The following is an 18,609-nucleotide window of genomic DNA, read 5'->3' as shown; positions in this document are numbered from 1 at the left end:
TTATTTTTTACTGAGGAGTGATTTTAATTAAGCCCTTAAAGTTGTTTTGTTCAATAAATGTAATATATTTTCTTCCTAAGTTCTTTCATTTGTACATACAAATGCATAATTCCTATAGGCATACTGGTAACTCAGGACTTCTCTGACAGGTAATGAGTAGAAAGCATGCAAAAGAGGGACAGGATGCCAGTTGTATCATGCATGTTTCATGTTGAGAAATCCCAGAATAATCTTTACATCAACTGAAAAGCTGAGTGTCAGCGTTATTGGAAATAAAATTGCTGTCGTCAAGATTGAAATAAAAAAGAACCCGGCTAATGCAGAGTTTTTTCTAAAGGAAATGTTGGCTCTATTATTAAGCCAAAATGATGCCATTGACCCAAGTATAGATGAAACAAAATCAGTGTCATTTCAGTTAACTGTGCGTGCATTACACATTGTAACCAAGCAGTTGTTTATATTGTGAAATTTGAGTCATTTGTTGAATTTATTTTCCTCAAGTGAGTTTAACTTTTCATTGTTACTTTCTTCTGTGTGGTTTGTAGTGCCCGCCAGGAATGAAGCAACAGGTCCTGATTTTCTATACAAAATTACTAGGAAGGATCAAACAACCCCTGCTGCCACACATAAATGTCCACAGACCTGTCCAGGTATGATCTCGCTACAGCATCTAAAAGTGACAGCTGCAGATATTCTTTCACAGTGATGTGCTAAATATTTTTAGAATTGTACAAATGCACACTTTCTGTGATGTAAACAGGTGAACTGGCAGCAGATCTAGTTTGAATGGAGAATGTTATAAAAAAAACTTCAGAAACAGTTGTCAGTCACTAAAAATGAAGACATAATTTTTCACCCATTAGCTTGGTGGGTAATTGCTTTGTCCAGCGTAAAGCAAATAAGGAACTCCCAAGTTTAGAGCCGTTCCATGATGAGCTAGGTGTCCATTATGTGTACAACAATTGTTGTATAGATTTGGTCATAAAATCCCAGGCAGGGCAGGAAAAGTTACTTCTGTTTGCAATGCAGTAACCCATACTGCAAGTTATATTTTTGAAGATGTCAGTTGTGCACTGGTCCAAAGTCTATTGTGATATTTCCTACAATCTAAACGTATACGTGAAGGATATCCATTTGGAAGGAGCACCAGAAAATGGGTAGCAGTATGCCTCTGTCTATTGAACAAACCTTGGCCTTGGCTGTCACACTTGTGCATGGAGAATGGTTCCTTCATCAAGGCACCCAAGATTACTGGCACTCGAACTGTATATCAGCATGAATTATTGGATTAAAGATTGGGATATTGCAGAAAAAGGAGAGAAATTCAGAAACTGAAGCCCACTTTCTATTGCAAAAAATGCTGGAAAAACTCTGTTTCAGATTTCCAGCATCCGCAGTATTTTGCCTTTATCCCACTTTTTTTTACCCTGACATAAACCAATGTTGTGATAAATGCTCACCAGTTAACTCATTTTTCAATTTGGCTAACTGAAGTTTTGCTGCCACACTGATTGAAATTGGCTAAGAACGTTCCAGAGATTGAACCTAGCATCTCCCTGGTCCATATGGATCAGTACCTCTTTATTTAGTGTAAATGTACAAAATATTTTCATTTTAAAAAATGATTTATTTTTTAAAAATATTCCACTTTTCTGCTACATATTTGTTTTCTATAGAAATTAATTCGACTTTGTGGTGAAGTTCTTGCTGCCCCAACAGAAAATGAAGAAATACAATTTCTCTGTATAGTCTGTGCAAAATTGAAGCAAGATCCCTATTTGGTCAACTTTTTTCTCGAGGTTTGTATATCAGGCTGTAACCATTTCATAAAGCTGTATAACTAATGCATAGCTCTTCGTTGTTCCTTTTATTATCTTTGAATTTCTTAAATAAATGATGTAATGCCATTATTGACCAGAAAAAAACCTTGATGGAAAATTTGTGCCTGGTGCCTCCCTCCATTTCTCAATAGGTTACATATTTTAATGTATATGTGAGGAAGTTGCTATTAACTATTTAAACTATCTTACTCAAGTATTAAGTATGCAGTTAAATTGTTATTGGTGTTCTAGGTCAAAGTTCCAAATAGGGTAAAGTACTGTAGTGATGTAGTAGAATTCAATAATTCTGGTATTTGTTGGTTAGCATGAAAGTTATATTCGTAAAAATCCAACTGATTCACAGATATCTTTCCGATAGGAAAGAGAATCTGCTATCTCTACCTATTATGTCCTACGTGACCTATACTACATGCTAGACCCTTAATGCCTTCTGAACTAGCCAAGCAAGCCAGTCAAATGTAAAAACTACTAGCCAAATGATATGTACCAAGTCTCTAACTATAATTTTTGTTTAGGCCTGTCAAATTAGACACCACTACAAATGTATATATTTTTTATTAAAAATTTGATTTTTATTTATGACAGACTTTGACTACCGGCCAAGCAGGAGCATGATCAGAACAGTAAGAGGTCACTGTCCAACATTACTGCTATAGGGCACCCTTACCAACAGAACACAGTGATCATCGCTGTTCTAGAAGCTGTGCTTCTTTCTGTTATGGAAAATTTAAAGCAACTCCCCGTCGACCTAGAGACTTTCTCCCTTCATACCTTTTCTTGCCACTGATATGTGACAGCTCTTCTGTAACTCCCTTTTGTTTCTCAGCTTTCCCATGAACTTTATAACACATGTCAAAAGAGATTATGTCCTTTTGCTGTCCTGGTATTTAGCATTGTTAAACATCAGTTACTTTTCAACCAGCATACACTATCCCTATCTAATAACAGCTGAGATCTGGGAACCATAATACTTGCATGTCCACAAACCCCAGCATTTTCCAGGAGTATTTCCACACAGCAAGGTACTTTCTTATACAATATCACCTGTTTGGACATTCCAAAACATTGATTAGCTGTTTCAAAATATTATACTCCAAAACTATATTATTATGTTCAACTTTCACACAGTTACAGCACGCTCACTGTCATCACAAAGCACAAGTAAACTCCATATATTTCTATAGTTATCCTGATTAACATCCATCCTGATTCCTGCATCCACCCAAATTATTATCCAACAAAGTTTAATATAGTTACTCATAAATCCAACAGGGAATTCAGGAGAAACTTATTTACCCAAAGAGTGGTTACCACTGTGAGTAGCATAGAGACATTTAAGGGGAAGCACATAATAGATAGATGAAGTACTGTTCCCTGAGTTTGTGGTGCATTGCATTACGATAGAATAAAAGACCAAAAATGTAATAAATGATAATGGAATTGGAAAAAGAAAGTAAATTGGTGAGGGATGAAGGTGTTTGACGAAGCACTCACCTAATCTGTTTTTGCTCCGCCCAATGTGGAGGAGAGAAAACCATGGATGGCATATAAAGTATACAATTGGAGTGGGTGAAACACAGGTAAATTCTTGTCCTGTGTAAGATTGAATGCTTAAGCAAGATGGCAAACTGTAGTTATAATGTTACTGGTAAAATCTATTTCTCAACAACCCAAATTTAAGTATTACTGTACAAATTAATTCATGTGCAGAGGATTTCCTGGTTATAGGTAGTACTGCAGAGAGATGATAGGAAAAAGGTTTTTGCACCCAGTTGGTACTAATTTATTTTTACTTTTGATCAAACTTGCTTAAAAATCAGACCTGTGTTATTGTTCACTGAGGAGGAAACCATGTAGGTTAGGTTTATTTATAGAATAGAACAAGCTAGTTTTGTGAAACATTCAGTTTGAGTTTTACCTAAATACTTATTGCGTAAAATGTTTATCTTAAATTGGCCTGAAACCGAAAAGATTCTTCTTTGCAATACCCAACTTGAAAATTGCATGCTTTAAACAAAATAGACATTGCAGGTTTTTCTGATGATAGTTTGCGCTTAATGAATCTTCCATCCATTTTTATAATCACTACGCTTTGGAGAATTTTTATCCCCAACTACTAAAACCTGAGAGTTTTTTTTTGTTTGCAGGATTTATCATGATTGCGTTTAGAATTGGTTTCTGTTTATACATATGAAATGTTACACTACAGGATCAATGTTGACTTTTCCAGGACAAAGACACAGTTTAACTGAAACAAAAGTCACTTGTTGTGGAGTGTCATGACTTTGCTTTAGGTTATAGTTTGATCCCATCTGACAGATGAGTTTGTATTGATTCTTCAATACATACTTATAGCAGAATTAAAGTTTTTAAAAATGCTATGACAGTGTTTACTAATACTGCAGCTTACTCAACAAAAATCTGTATGTTTCTGTAAACCAACTATTAACATCATTGAAGAATATATACCTTTTTAAAGAATTGATTTTTAAAAATTCACAATGACGCAACCATGTGGGGATTCTGAGGAGTGTTTTAACAGAAATTGTACCTGTATAATCTGTTGGCAAGATGTTTAAATAGCCCTTCAAAATTAAAATATACTGAATAGTATCTTTATAATGTTTTTAATTTTAGGATCTGAAATGTTGAAGTAATTTACTTATCTAACTGAAAATAGAAGATGTTGAGACCTTACTATAATAATATGCCATGGTTCCAAGCCTAACTAAAACAGAATCTTAAATCACAACTAGATTTTTGTTATCCCTAATGTTTATTAAGTCCTATATTTTGACCTTTTTTTGGTAAAATAATACATGAAACTTTCCAGCATTTTTCTATTCTAAAAGCTGTTTGTTAGGTGAGCAAAGATCTTGTCCTGTAGTCCAACAGGATACACGTGCAGCCAGATTACACTAACTGCATGGCTTCCTCATCAGCATTTGTGTGGGCTATGGTTAAGCGCTGTGAAAGAGCACAATTAACAGTTTTACTCTCAAGATAATTGAATTTTAGAAGGATAACCCTCCAACAGTTCCCACTGTTTAGCTGATTTTTTACCATTCCTGAATATTTTTGCTTTTGCCCAGAGCCAACCAGATTCACACTGGTGTCTAATGCCCTATCCCCAACCATTTCAACTGCTTCATCAATGGCTTTCCCTCCAACAGAAGTGGGGATGTTTGCACAATGTTCAGTACCATTTGCAACTCCTTCGATACTGAGTCAGTCCTTGTTTGCAGCAAGACAAGGCCAATATTCAGGCTTGGCTGCTAAGTGGCAAGTAACATTTGTACCACGCAAGTGCAATGACCATTTCTGACAATAGAGAATCTAACCATCTTCCTTTGACATTCACCGGCATTACTATTGCTGACTCTCCACTATCAACATCCTGGGGGTTACGATTGGTTAGAAACCTAATTGGACCAGCCGTACAAATACACAGCTACAAAAGGAGGTCAGAAGCTGGGAATTCTGTGGTGAATAACTTCTCTCCTGACTCCTCAAAAACTGTCCACCATCTACAAGGCATAAATCAGCGTGTGGTGAAATACTGTACACTTGCCTGGATGTGTGCAGCTCTAACAACACTCAAGAAACTCAATGGCATCCTGGGCAAAGCAACCACTTGAATAACATCCGATGCAGCACCTTAAACATTCCCCCCCTCCACCTCCAGAACATCTACAAGATGCATTGTAACCACATGTCAAGACTCCTTTGACAGCACCTTCCAAACTTGCGACCTCTACCACCTAGAAGGTCATGCAGTAGATGCATGGGAACACCATTACGTCCAACTCCAAGTCACACACCATGTTGACTTGGAATTATATTGCTGTTCCTTCACCATCACTGAGTCAAAATTCTGGAATTACCCAACAGCAATGCAGATATACCTATATCTCGTGGACTACAGTGGTTCAAGAAGGCAGCTGACAATGCACTTGTCAAGGGAATTATGAATGGGCAATAAATACTGGCCTTGCAGGCGACACTCCCATCCCATGCACAAATTTTTAAAAATACCCAAAGAAATAAATCTTAACAGCTAACTGTAAATCATAACTGAAGAGTTAAATGAAAGGGCAAAGTTTTGAAACAAAGTAACAGACTTGACCAAATATTAAAACACCCTTTGTAATTACTAAAATACTATAGAAGTGATCTAGTTTACTTTCAAAAAAACTTGAATAAAATTTGTATGTTGCAGTTTGGCACTATTTCATGAACAACCCTTACAGCTAGGAAATGTTAGGGACTTAATTGCACCAATCCATTCTGAATTTGACCTGGATTAGAGATGAATGGCCAATGTCCAACTTGCAACCCTGAGCTGCATCACTGTGGAACTTTGAACCCCAGTGACATGGTCCCAGTTATGCTATCTTCATTTTTGTTGATTTATTCTGTTTGAATATTGTGGGCCTGGTTGTTTGGAAAGTTCAGTTTCTAGTGCTGTTGCCTTGTTAGTAGGTACTGCCTAAATCAGTACACCAAGATTTCTTTGGCATTACAAACTTGAGAAATGGGAAAGTTGACGTGGATGTGGATTTAAATTTTGTTTATGGCTGCTGAAACTAGTCTAAAACTATTTCCATCTGTTTAAAGTAATTTTAAATTAAAAACCCTAGCACTGAGCTGCATACTTATGTTTGCGGCTTGAGTCCTGTTCCAAATATAAAAGTGTTCAATTTCCCAGTATTGTTCTGCTGGGTCTTGATCGTAAACGTTTTTTTACTTCAAATGTAACTGACCTGATTTACAACTGATGTTTTTAATGTTCTTAATGGGGTTTTGAAATAAATATATTTAATGAAAATACACTGTTCAAAAGCTAGGCTTGTTGTAAACTATCTAAAATTTGATTGGGTACCAAGAAAAATAGCTTATCAGATCCTTGCTTTTTCTATTTACATCAGTCTAATCGATAAAAACAGACCGGCATACACCAGAAGTCTTCTACATCTTCTCCCTTCAATGTGGTCTGTGGGTAGGTTGATGGAAACTATAATTTCATGCTGAGAGTGGTTCCACAAATGTTCACCCTTCTTAGGAGCTTGCTTGAACAGATCAACGTTTTGCTTGTATGTTATTGAGTCAACAAACCAGAGCCTTAATTACTCTCCTAAGCTGCTTAGATTCTTCTTTAGCTTTACATTAAAAACCAAATGTTTTCCTTTTCTAGAACAAATCTCCAAGAGCTATAGGAGGTGCCAGCTCACAGAAAACAGAAGCAGACAGTTCAGACAAAACAGTCATGTCGGAAGACATATCATCAGAGAATGAACATGCCCAATCTTCTGACGCCAACACAAAGACAGAACTTTTCAATGCCAGCTGTAAAGCTGTAATCAGCCCATTGGACAGCAGCAGCGAGTCATCTCAAAACAGTACTGATCTATCTGCATCATTAAATGCCATGACCCTTTCCCCACAAACAGCCACTGCAAGGTCCTCTGATCATTGTCAAAATCAAGATTACAATCTAGTGAATTCATTAATAAACCTCAGTAAAAGCCCGGTAGGTGTACTTTTAAATGTGCATGTAGACCATTTTCATTTGCTGCTGACTTGCTCAGGGTCAGATTTTTATGGTAGTACTTTTGGAACAAGTTGTCGGAAATATGCAAATACAGTATACTACTGCATCTGCCTTGGTTTGGAATGAGAAAAATGAACAATTAGTTTACTATGAAGTGGTAGGCAGTTTGGGAAAAATAACAATAGTGAAATATTGGGGTTCATATTTACTTCCTTAAACATTCTATTTTAATGTTTTTACAAACACATTATTTTGCATCACAAAACTGTTATTAAAAAGCTGCTAAAGTCCACTTACAAAGTTGATGCTAGAAGAAAACTTCTACTTACTTAACCTTGTAGCTAGTGTAGTAGTTGCCATATTCTTGAAAGCGTGCAATAAAAATTGTATCATGAAAATATGGAAAGTGCTAAGAACAGCTCTATATAAGGTTTACTTTAGAAATGCAGTTGATAACTAATGGCCCGTTAAGGAAAATTAGTTGAATTATGCTATGAGTTTGTATTCTTTGTATCTGTAACACCAACCAGTTGTTTTTCTGTTTGCATTTCAGGATGGTCGAATTGTTGTTAAAGCATCTGAAGGTCTAATGCTGCTAGTTAGTTTGCCAGAGCCAGCAGCTGCAAAGTGCCTGACTGACAACACTTCTCTATGCCAATTGCTTACAGAAAGACTGGGCACGCTTTATAGAGCACTCCCGCAGTCGATAGACCCAATGGATATTGAATCTTTGGAGTCGGTCAACTGGGGGTGAGTAACATCTTCAATGTTTTTGTAAAGGGTGTATTGACACGTGCAAGCAGTACTGAGCAGATATATTCCGACAGTTTGCAGTGATCGTTTGCTAAATGGAACACTCAACTATTATGTTTCTTTACAAAAACAGAATTACCTGGAAAAATTCAGCAGGCCTAGCAGCATCGGCGGAGAAGAAAAGAGTTGACGTTTCGAGTCCTCATGACCCTTCGACAGAACGTCTGTCGAAGGGTCATGAGGACTCGAAACGTCAACTCTTTTCTTCTCCACCGATGCTGCCAGACCTGCTGAGTTTTTCCTGGTAATTCTGTTTTTGTTTTGGATTTCCAGCATCCGCAGTTTTTTTGTTTTTGTTTTTATCTCATATTATTATGTTTCTTTAACTATTGAAATCTCTGCTACAATTATAGGGAGGCTACAGGAAAGACAAAAAGTGCACCCTGCTCTCTCATGGTATTGTACTTGCTGTCGAATTAAATAATACATGGCAACTTGATTACAATATAGAGAGTACTGATGTCCTCCAGTAGTCAAAATCATGAAAGTGTTTGGAGCAGGCAGGGTGCTGGTGAGGAAACAAACATTAGTTTCCATTAATCAAATTTTGACGATTTCTCGATAAATAGAATTTTTAAAACATTTCATTAGCTTCAAGCAAAATGTACAATTGAAGTAAAACTGTAAATATAATCCAGTGTTTTTTTTAAAGTTTTCATTGAATGCTGGTTCACACTGACAAATCAGCAATTTCAATTCTGGCTGCAGTACAAGATATTAATGCCTAGCCGATGCTGCATCCACTTGTGAGAAAGACATGTAATTTTGGGTTGTTGTCCCATACCTTCTGCCAATCAATTGAAAGACAGTGCAGACAAAGGCATATTTTATTTATAGATTTTTATGTACATATATATGTATATATATATATATATATATATATATACCTTTTTCACGAGGAGGCAATTTTTACTTTGCATTGAAAGCTGTGGTATACTAAACGATGCTTAGGTTTGATTCTGACTGAAGAGAAGCAGTGGAGTGGGCAGCCTCAAATTGCATGGAATATAACTCATGTTTTAATAAGTTGTCGCAGACAGAACTTTTGTGTTTTATTGTTGTCCATGATCAAAGCCTTTTAATGTGTGAAGTTAGTGTGTTTTCTTACCCCCAGAGTGGTTTGTCCCAATTTAAATGTTTCTAGGAGCATGCTTCTGTTAATTTGAAAATAAAGATTGTTTATTATCACATACTTGCCCTGGAGATTTAAATGCGACATCTCTCACACTATCACACATAAAAAGATTAGATATAGATGTAGGGAAAAAAACAATACAATTACAATCTGGAATTATTTCAGTCTCTTTCGTAGCTGGTCAGTGGTTTCTTTGATGAATTGATGTTTTAGCTAGAGTGAAGGTCTTGTAAAAGCAGAGGATTCTCAGTAAGATGTGATGTTTCTTGTAGTTGAACCGGCAGGAGGTTGGCTCTCAGTTGAACTTGAGGCTGGAACAGGATGATGGGAGAGCCCTTCTCCCACTTGCAAGGTATAGCTGTAGATTACCTTGGCTGCATTGCTGTCTTGCTGCTGGTTCGATGATTTAGGTGGTGTCTGTTTTAGAACAGCTTCTTGCTGTTATATTTTAAAAGCAGGTAACAAACCTGGCTGCTTTACCCATGTGACCTGTTACAAGTCCAGAGCCCTTTTCCAAATAATGTGGTGTGTTAAGCCGGTAAAACATAGTGTTTTGTGGCTTTTAAAGTCATGAGAATTTCATACAGCCAAAGTCTGTGCTAAAAGCAAAAAACTGCGGATGCTGGAAATCCAAAACAAAAACAAAAATGCCTAGAAAAACTCAGCAGGTCGGGCAGCATCTGTGGAGAGGAGCACAGTTAACGTTTTGAGTCCAAATGACCCTTCAACAGAACAGCCTGTGTGTTTGGGATGAAGAGCCAATACAATACAATGAAATGCCTATGAGATCTACTTCACATTTGTCTAACACCCATTGAATCTCTATTGCCCATGGGGAAGCAGAAAGACAAGCCAGGTGGTATGTTATAGTCTTTTCTGTTGACAGTACATCCTTAACAAAGGGATGTGTGAATTTCACAAGCGGCTGTGATTGTCTATATTTTAATTAGGTATTTGTTTGAGTTTCAAGACTGTCTGGGGCTAAAAACTTGAGCATGTTTCCTGATTAGTCATTTATATATGTAATGCTACAGGCTGGGGTTGTAAGGAGCACTTTGCTCCACATGTGTCTTAATTAATTCTAGACCTTGATACTTTTTTCATTTATGACTTTGGCTGTGAATTGTGGACCACAGTTCAGTGCCTTATTGAACTCTTGTCCTTCTGCAGGATGGATCACAAACTGCTATGCTTCTTTTCTACTCCTGTATTAACCACAAACAAAATACACTGTCCAGCTTTATATTTTAATCAAGCGTAAATGGTTTTCTCATGGCAATGACTTTTTTTTAGGTAATCTTGCTTTATTTTGCTGTTCCTATATTTGGCATGATTGCTTTTCCAGTCTGATGCAGTAGTCTTGTTGATACCATATTCAACTGCAAGCTTCTTTTGTAATTCACATTTTTTGAGCCCCTTAACTGCCCAACTTAATTTTTCTTGCTTTTGTTGTATGTGGGGGCACTGGGTAGAGGGGCACACAACAAACACAATGAGAATGATAAAAGCAAAATACTGCGGATGCTGGAAATCTGAAACAAAAAATAGCTGGAAAAACTCAGCAGGTTTGACAGCATCTGCGAAGAGGAATACAGTTAACGTTTCGAATCCGTATGACTCTTCATCAGAACGAAGGAAATATAGAACAAAAACAAAAATGTCTGGAAAAACTCAGCAGGTCTGACCTGCTGAGTTTTTCCAGGTATTTTTGTTTTTTGTTTTGGATTTCCAGCGTCCGCAGTTTTTTGCTATTATCTTAAGGAAATGTCAAAATGTGGTGAAATTATAAGCTAGTTGAGGGGGGTGGGCCAGGTAGAGCTGGAGAGAGGGCCAGTGATAGGTGGAGGCAAAGAAGAGATTGCCAAAGATGTCATAGATAAAAGGACAAAGGTTAGTGTTGACCGTGGTGATATTTGCTAAGAAATGTGCTAATGATGACATTAAGGATGGAAAGCAGGACGTTCAAGTGACAGATGGCCCTAGCAGTGGTAGGGTGGGGGCAAGGGAACGAAATAGACTAAAAGGTAGAGATGAAACAATGGATGGAAATACAGTTCAAAATAATGGAAATTGGTGGGAAAAAACAAATATATTTTAAATATATAAATTAATGGAGAAAGGGGGGTCGGAAAGGGTACGAGGATGGAGGAGAGAGTTCATGATCTAAAGTTGTTGAACTCAGTGTTAAGGCCAGCCGGCTGTAAAGTGCCAAGTCGGAAGGTGAAGTGCTGAGAATGATGCATTGTCTAACCTGTAGTGTTCACTGATTATGGTGTGATAAGGCGCTATCCTTTAAAAGTTAAATTCTATTAAATATCTTGACACTATGGACAGATAATTTGTACAAATTAATTCTTGTTTTTACTTTATTACAGTTTAGATTCTTATAGCCATAAAGAAGATGCCACAGCTTTTCCAGGAAAGCGTGCTCTCATCTCTTTCCTATCTTGGCTGGATTACTGTGACCAGCTAATTAAAGAAGCCCACAAGGTCTGCATAACATAACAAAAAGTGAATTCATCATTGAAAAGTTGATATTTTGTTTTATCAATTTTTGTAATGCATTCTGTGATTAGAGCTTGTCTCAAACATGTTTCCATAGAGGCAGTGACATAATTTTAATGGGGATTCCCTCTGATAGTAAAAATCTTACAATATACATCTTTTCCTCACCCTTACTCCAAAATAAATTTAATGCTGATAAATATGAAGTATACTGTTCATTGTGAATGTTGCGGGAAGACTTAAAAAAGAATTTGGGAGAAATTGCTGACTCCTTGCCCCCAGATTTTGCTGCTTGCCACTGACCTTGAAGAAAAGGTATGGACACAGAATAGCATCTAGCGATCTCTAGTGATATGGATTTCGCATTTCCTGCCAATTTCATTCTTGTGTAAGCTGTAGGGCTCCCTGGTGTCCAGCAGCCGGCTAAACAGCCAATTATGTTGAAAAATTCTCACAGACAGCAAACCAGGAAGTAAAAAACACTTATTATCCTTCACCTGTTTAATCAATTGAGAGAGTGTGAAATAAAAATTGGGACATACATATGAGAGTAAGGTAGAAATTGGAATATCATAAAAAAACTTTTAAAAAATATATTTTAATTATTCCAGAAATAATAAGGTTTTATTTTTCACCATCGTAGAGAAGGTTAACATTCCAGAAATAGAAAAATTACTTTTCAGAGCCAGAGGGGTTGCAGCTTGCCATTAAAAACTTAACCTCTTTCAACAAGGCATAACTTGTTCAGGGGTATTTACAACAAGACTAATAGCATAAAAGTGGAAGTTAATTCAGTTCCATCTACAGAATTTAACAGTGCACCCTGTGGAGGAACAGGGAATTGCTGACAGCAACTTTTGGGTTTCCATGCTTAACCATGTTTGTGCAGACACCTGAATGCTGCCAGTTTCACAGTTATAGGGACAGCATTTCACTATCATTACAACCGCAAAATCCAGGCCAACATTTTCAATGTTGTGATAATGTGGGAAAGTCATTAAGAAAGCTAATAAATCGCTAAGATACATAGAACCACAGCGTACAGGTCCTTGGGGATTATGTTAAGTCTTGACCGTTCATTTGCACAGCAATATGCATTAGGTAGGGTATAGAGAAAAGTAAGAAAGCTGATCTCAAATGTAAAGATCAGCTATGCAGCAAGGTTTAAAAATAACTCAATTTCTGCAGCCTCAAAAATATATATATTTTTTAATTTGTTACATAATGTAAACCAAAATATTAAAGTAAGCCAAAAGCATTAATTTTAGTGAAAACAGGTATATATTAGGAATAACATCTCTACTCAGAGTGATAAATGTTTGGAGTAACAAGTGAGGCAAAGTGCTGAGACACCAGCTGTATAATTATTTGCGCTGCTCTTCATTTTACAGCTCACTGCAGTTGCCTTGGCAAGAGCTATTCGAGAGAGATTCTTTGTTCTAGTTATGGAACCACAATTACTTCAGACGTAAGTTAGTTTAACTTTTTGTTATTGAGTCATAGGGGTCTACAGCACAGAAGAAGGCTCTTTGGCCCATTAAGTCTGTGCCAGTCAAACAAGTACCTAACTTCTAATTCCATTTTCCAGCACTACGCCCATAGCCTTGTATGCCATGGCATTGCAAGTGCACATCCAAATACTTCTTAAATGTTATGAGGGTTTCTGCCTCCACCACCCTTTCAGGCAGTGAGTTCCAGATTCCCACCGCTCTCTGGATGAAAAAATTCTTCCTCACATCCCCTCTAAACCTCCTGCCCCTTACCTTAAATCTATGCCCACTAGTTATTGATCCCTTCACCAAGGCAAAAAGTTCCTTCCTGTCTACCCTATCCATGCCCCTCATAATTTTATACACCTCAATTATGTCCCCCCTCAATCTCTTCTGTATCAGGGAAAATAACCCCAGTCTATCCAATTTCTCCTCATAACTAAAACTCTCCAGCCCAGGCAACATCCCGGTAAATCTCCTCTGTACTCTTTCTAATGCAATCACATTCTTCCTTTAATGTGGATTCCAGAACTGCACACAATATTCTGGCTGTGGCCTAACCAGCATTTCATACAGTTCTAATATAACCTCCCTGCTCTTATATTCTGTGCCTTGGCTAATAAAGGCAAATATCCCATATGCCTTCTTAACCACCTTATCTATCTGTCCCACCACCTTAAGGGACCGGTGGACATGCACACCAAGGTCCCTCTGATCCTTGGTACTTCCCAGGGTCCTACCCTTCATCTTGTATTCCCTTGCCTTGTTTGTCCTGCCCAAGTGCATTACCTCACACTTATCCAGATTAAATTCCATTTGCCATTGATCAACCATCTGACCAGCCCGTCTATATCCTCCTGTAATCTAAGGCTATCCTCCTCACTATTTACCACCCCACCAATTTTCGTGTCATCTATGAACTTACTGATGAACCCTCCTACATTCAAGTCTAAATTGTTTATACCACAAACAGCAAGGCACCCAACACCGCTCCCTGTGGAACCCCACTGGACACAGGCATCCTGTCACAAAAACATCCCTTGCCCTGCAGCCATTCAGTGACATCCCTCTGCTTCCTGCCACTCAGCCAATTCTGGATCCAATTTGCCAAATTGCCTTGGATCCTATGGGCTGTTACCTTTGTTATCAGTCTTCCATGTGGGACCTCATCAAAAGTCTTGCTGAAGTCCAAGTAGACTACGTCAAATGCATTGCCCTCATCTACACACCTGGTCACCTCTTTGAAAAATTAAACCAAATTGGTCAAACATGACCTCCCCTTAACAAAACCATGCTGACTGTCCTTGAATAATCCCTGCCTCTCCAAGTGTAGATTAATTCTGTCCCTCAGAATTACTTCCAATAGTTTCCCCACCACTGAGGTTAGACTGACTGGCCTGTAGTTCCCTGGTTTATCCCTTCCTCCCTCTTGAATAACATTGGCTGTCCTCAAGTCATCTGGCACCTTTCCTGTGGTCAAGAGAGGGATTGAAAATTATTGCCAGTGCCCCTGCTATCTCTCGTCCCTTGCCTCACTCAACAGCCTGGGATACATTTCATCTGGGTCTGGAGATTTATCTACTTTTAAGTCTGCCAGACCACTTAGAACCTCCTCCCTCTCTTTGCTGATTTCTTTAATCATATCACAGTCCTTCTGCCTGATTTCCATACCCACGTCACCCTTCTCACTTGTGAACACTGACACAAAGTATTGATTTAGAACTCTACCTACGTCTTACGGCTCTACACACAAGTTACCACTATGGTCCTTAATGGGCCCTATTCTTTCCTTAGTTATCCTCTTACTCTTAATGTACTTGTGAAATAACTTTGGATTTTCCTTTATTTTACCTGCCAATGTTTTTTTAATGCCCTCTTTTTGCTCTCCTAATTTCCTTTTTAAGTTTCCCCCTAACATGTTCTGTACTCCTCTAGGGCTTCTGCTGTTTTGAGCCCTCGGTATCTGCCATAAGCCTCCCTTTTTCTCTTTATCCAATCCTGTATATCCCTTAACATCCAGGGTCCCCTGGATTTGTTGGTTCCACCCTTCATCTTTACTGGAATATGTTGGCCTTGTACTCTCCCTATTTCCTTCTTGAATGAGTCCAAGTGCTCTGATGCAGATTTACCTAAAAATGGCTGCTCCCAGTCCACTCTGGCCAAATAATATCTGATCTTATTAAAATCGGCCTTCCCCCAATTTAGAACTCTGATTTCTGGCCCATCCTTGTCCTTTTCCATAACAATCTTGAATCTAACTGAGTTATGAAACTATCTGCAAAATGCTCCCCCACAGATACCTCTACCACTTGTCCGGCTTCATTCCCTAAAATTTAGTTCAGGACCGGCCCCTCTCTTGTAGGACTGGCTTAAAAAGCTCTCCTGGATGCATTTTAAGAATTCCGCTCCCTCTAAACCTATCACACAATGACTAACCCAGTTAATGTTGGGGAAGTTGAAATCCCCCACTATTACTACCCTATTATTTTTACACTTCTCTGAAATTTGCCTACATATCTGCTCTTCTATTTCTCTCTGACTGTTTGAGGGCCTATAGTACACTCCCACAATGTGATTGTTCCTTTTTTGTTTTTCAGTTCTACCCATATAACTTCATTTGAGGAGGCCTTCTAAAATGTCATCCCTCCTGACTGCTGTAATTGATTCCTTGATCAATATTGCCATACCCACTCTTTTACCTCCTTCCCTGTCTTGCCTGAAGACCATATATCCTGGAATATTGAGCTGCCAATCCTGCCCCTCTCTCAACCATGTTTCTGTGACAGCAATGACATCATACTTGCATTTGTTAATTTGTGCCCTCAACTTATCTGCCATATTCGTCACTCCTTGCATTAAAATAAACACCATCCAACCTTGCCAAACTCTTTTGTGCCTTAACTGGCCTATAATTTCTGTGCCTTCCAGCCTCACTTGCTCTCTCTTCTAATTTTGGCTATGCATCTCCCCCTGCTGAATCTCCTCTCAGGATCCCATTCTCCTGCCAAGTTAGTTTAAATTCTCCCCAACACCACCAGCAAGGATGTTGGTCCCATTCTAGTTCAGGTGCAACCCACCCGCCTTGTACAGGTCCCACCGTCCCCAGAAACGGTCCCAATCTAAAGCCCTCCCTACTGCATCATCTCTCCAGCCACACATTCATCTGGACTGACCTCCTATTTCTATATTCACTAGCATGTGGCACCGGAAGTAATCCAGAGATCCTGTTTTTTAATCTTTCCTAGCTCCCTAAATTCTGCTTGCAGGACCTCATCCCTCTTTCTACCTATGTCGTTGGTACCAATATGTACCCCAGTCTCTGTCTGCTTGTCCTTCCCCTTTATAATGCCCTGCAGCCGTTCAGTGACATCCTTGACCCTGGCACCAGGGAGGCAGCATACCATTCTGGAGTCAAGTCTACAGCCGCAGAAATGCCCTGTCTGTTCCCCTTACTAATGAGTCTTCTACCACTATTGCTCTACCCCCCCCCCAACCACCCATGCAGCTGAGCCACTCAGAGTGCCATGAATGTAGCTGCACTCCCCAGAGGAACCGTCACTCTCACCGTTTTCCAACACACAAAAACGGTTCTCAAGTGAGATGCATCCTGGGGATTTCCTGACTACCTGCCTGACACCTTTCTTCTTTACTGACAGTCACCCATTCCCTCTGTCTGCACTTCCATAAGCTGTAGGGTGACCACGTCTAAGAACGTGCTATCCACGAAGCTCTCAGCCTCACGGATGCACCTCAGAGCCTCCAGCTGCCGCTCAAGCTCCAAAACTCAGAGCTCAAGTAGCTGCAGCTGGTGGCACTTCCTGCACACGTGGTCGGTCAGAGCACAAGGAACGTCTAGGACTTCCCACATGTTGCAGGCATGCTTGTTGTCATATCACTATTTTGTTCCATCTGTTGTAAAGCAGTACATAAATGAGTATTTAATGCATCAATAATCTTTAAACCAGTTTATTAATGGGAACTTTGTAACAATTGTGACAGACTGGGTTTTAGGAAGTTGGAGGGCTGGTTTTTACCACTCCTGTCAAATGAAATAGGATGAACACATAGATGCGGATGGTTCTATGAATTGGGACAGTGTGAAAGGCTGTGAGATGTTCTTTTGCTTATTTGTTGCTCAGTTCTCATTTTTTAAACTCGCTCTGCTTTGTATGTACTTATTTGAAGAAGTTAAGAACACTATTCTCAAGGTACATACCACAGTTTTTTTTGGCCCATGAAGACTCCATAATCATTTGCTTAAAATTGCTCTTTTTTTTGTGTGTGTAGATCAGAGATTGGTATTTTGACCTCAATATCGCTGCTAAATCGCATCATCCGTCAGATCATGTCGAATGCAATGCTACAAGAGTTAGTTTTCTTCCTCTTAGGAGAACAAAGACAGCCTGAAACAGCTGGAGACAATAAGCATCATCTGCGAAATCGACTTATAGAACACTGTGACCATCTTTCAGATGAGGTAAATACTGATGACTATAAAATCTGCTTTAATGCATTCAGGTGTTTTATAAATAATTATATCCCCATATTTTCCATATCCCTTCACTGTTCCAGTGGAAGCTTTTTGTGAAAAATGCTTGGACCATTTGGGCAAGGGAATCCAATCTGTTATCTTTTAACTTGTTCCATCTCCTACACTACATAATTAGAATGATGAGCAGTGTAGCATCTGTGCCCAAACCGTACACAAATTGGAAAAATGATGGGTGAAATGCATGGCAACAAATTCCCTCACCCTACCTGTGCTGAAAATAACATCTCATTGGGGGAAAGGAAATTACAAATAATGAGTTTAAAAGTGGTGAAAGATTTGCATGGTTCAAGTGCATCTGAGCCAAAAAGGGGTCACTGTTTAAAAATAGGGGGTCGCCATTTAAAACAGACGAGGTGAACCTTTTTCACTCTGAGGGTTGTGAGTCTTTGGAAATCTCTTGCTGAAAAAGTGGCGGAAGCAGTGTCTTTGAATATTTTTAAGGCAGACCTGGATAGATACTTAGTAAGCCAGGGGATGATAGGGCAGTAGGTGGGATGTGGATTTCAGGTTACTATCAGATCAGCCATGATCTTATTAAATGGCGGAGAAGGCGCAAGGGACTGAGTGGCCTACTCCTGCTCCTTGTTCATATGTAAATGGAGGAGATATATCTTCATAAATGTATTAAGAAATACTGGTGGGTAAGTACTTGTGACAAATTGTCAGTGGAAATACATTAAAGCATCTGTTTGAATAGAATTACCCAGTCATGAAAAGTTAAA

General features: G+C 38.7%; 1 protein-coding gene across 2 annotated transcripts in view; it reads left to right on the top strand.

Moving 5' to 3' along the window:
- The window catches only part of fhip2a (FHF complex subunit HOOK interacting protein 2), a 72,795-nt gene that overhangs the window by 32,072 nt on the left and 22,114 nt on the right, over window positions 1-18,609 (top strand). For both annotated transcript variants that reach the window (XM_041209683.1, XM_041209684.1), the window contains 7 exons: window positions 546-650; window positions 1,677-1,799; window positions 7,036-7,371; window positions 7,946-8,142; window positions 11,716-11,830; window positions 13,237-13,313; window positions 17,623-17,812. In XM_041209683.1, coding sequence (XP_041065617.1) covers window positions 546-650; window positions 1,677-1,799; window positions 7,036-7,371; window positions 7,946-8,142; window positions 11,716-11,830; window positions 13,237-13,313; window positions 17,623-17,812 — 1,143 coding nt within the window. The remainder of the gene's footprint in view (window positions 1-545; window positions 651-1,676; window positions 1,800-7,035; window positions 7,372-7,945; window positions 8,143-11,715; window positions 11,831-13,236; window positions 13,314-17,622; window positions 17,813-18,609) is intronic.

The sequence above is a fragment of the Carcharodon carcharias genome, chromosome 17 (assembly GCF_017639515.1).
Source record: "Carcharodon carcharias isolate sCarCar2 chromosome 17, sCarCar2.pri, whole genome shotgun sequence".
NCBI lineage: Eukaryota > Metazoa > Chordata > Chondrichthyes > Lamniformes > Lamnidae > Carcharodon > Carcharodon carcharias.
Note: the sequence above shows the minus strand (reverse complement) of the source record. Positions and strands in the feature narration are given on the sequence as shown.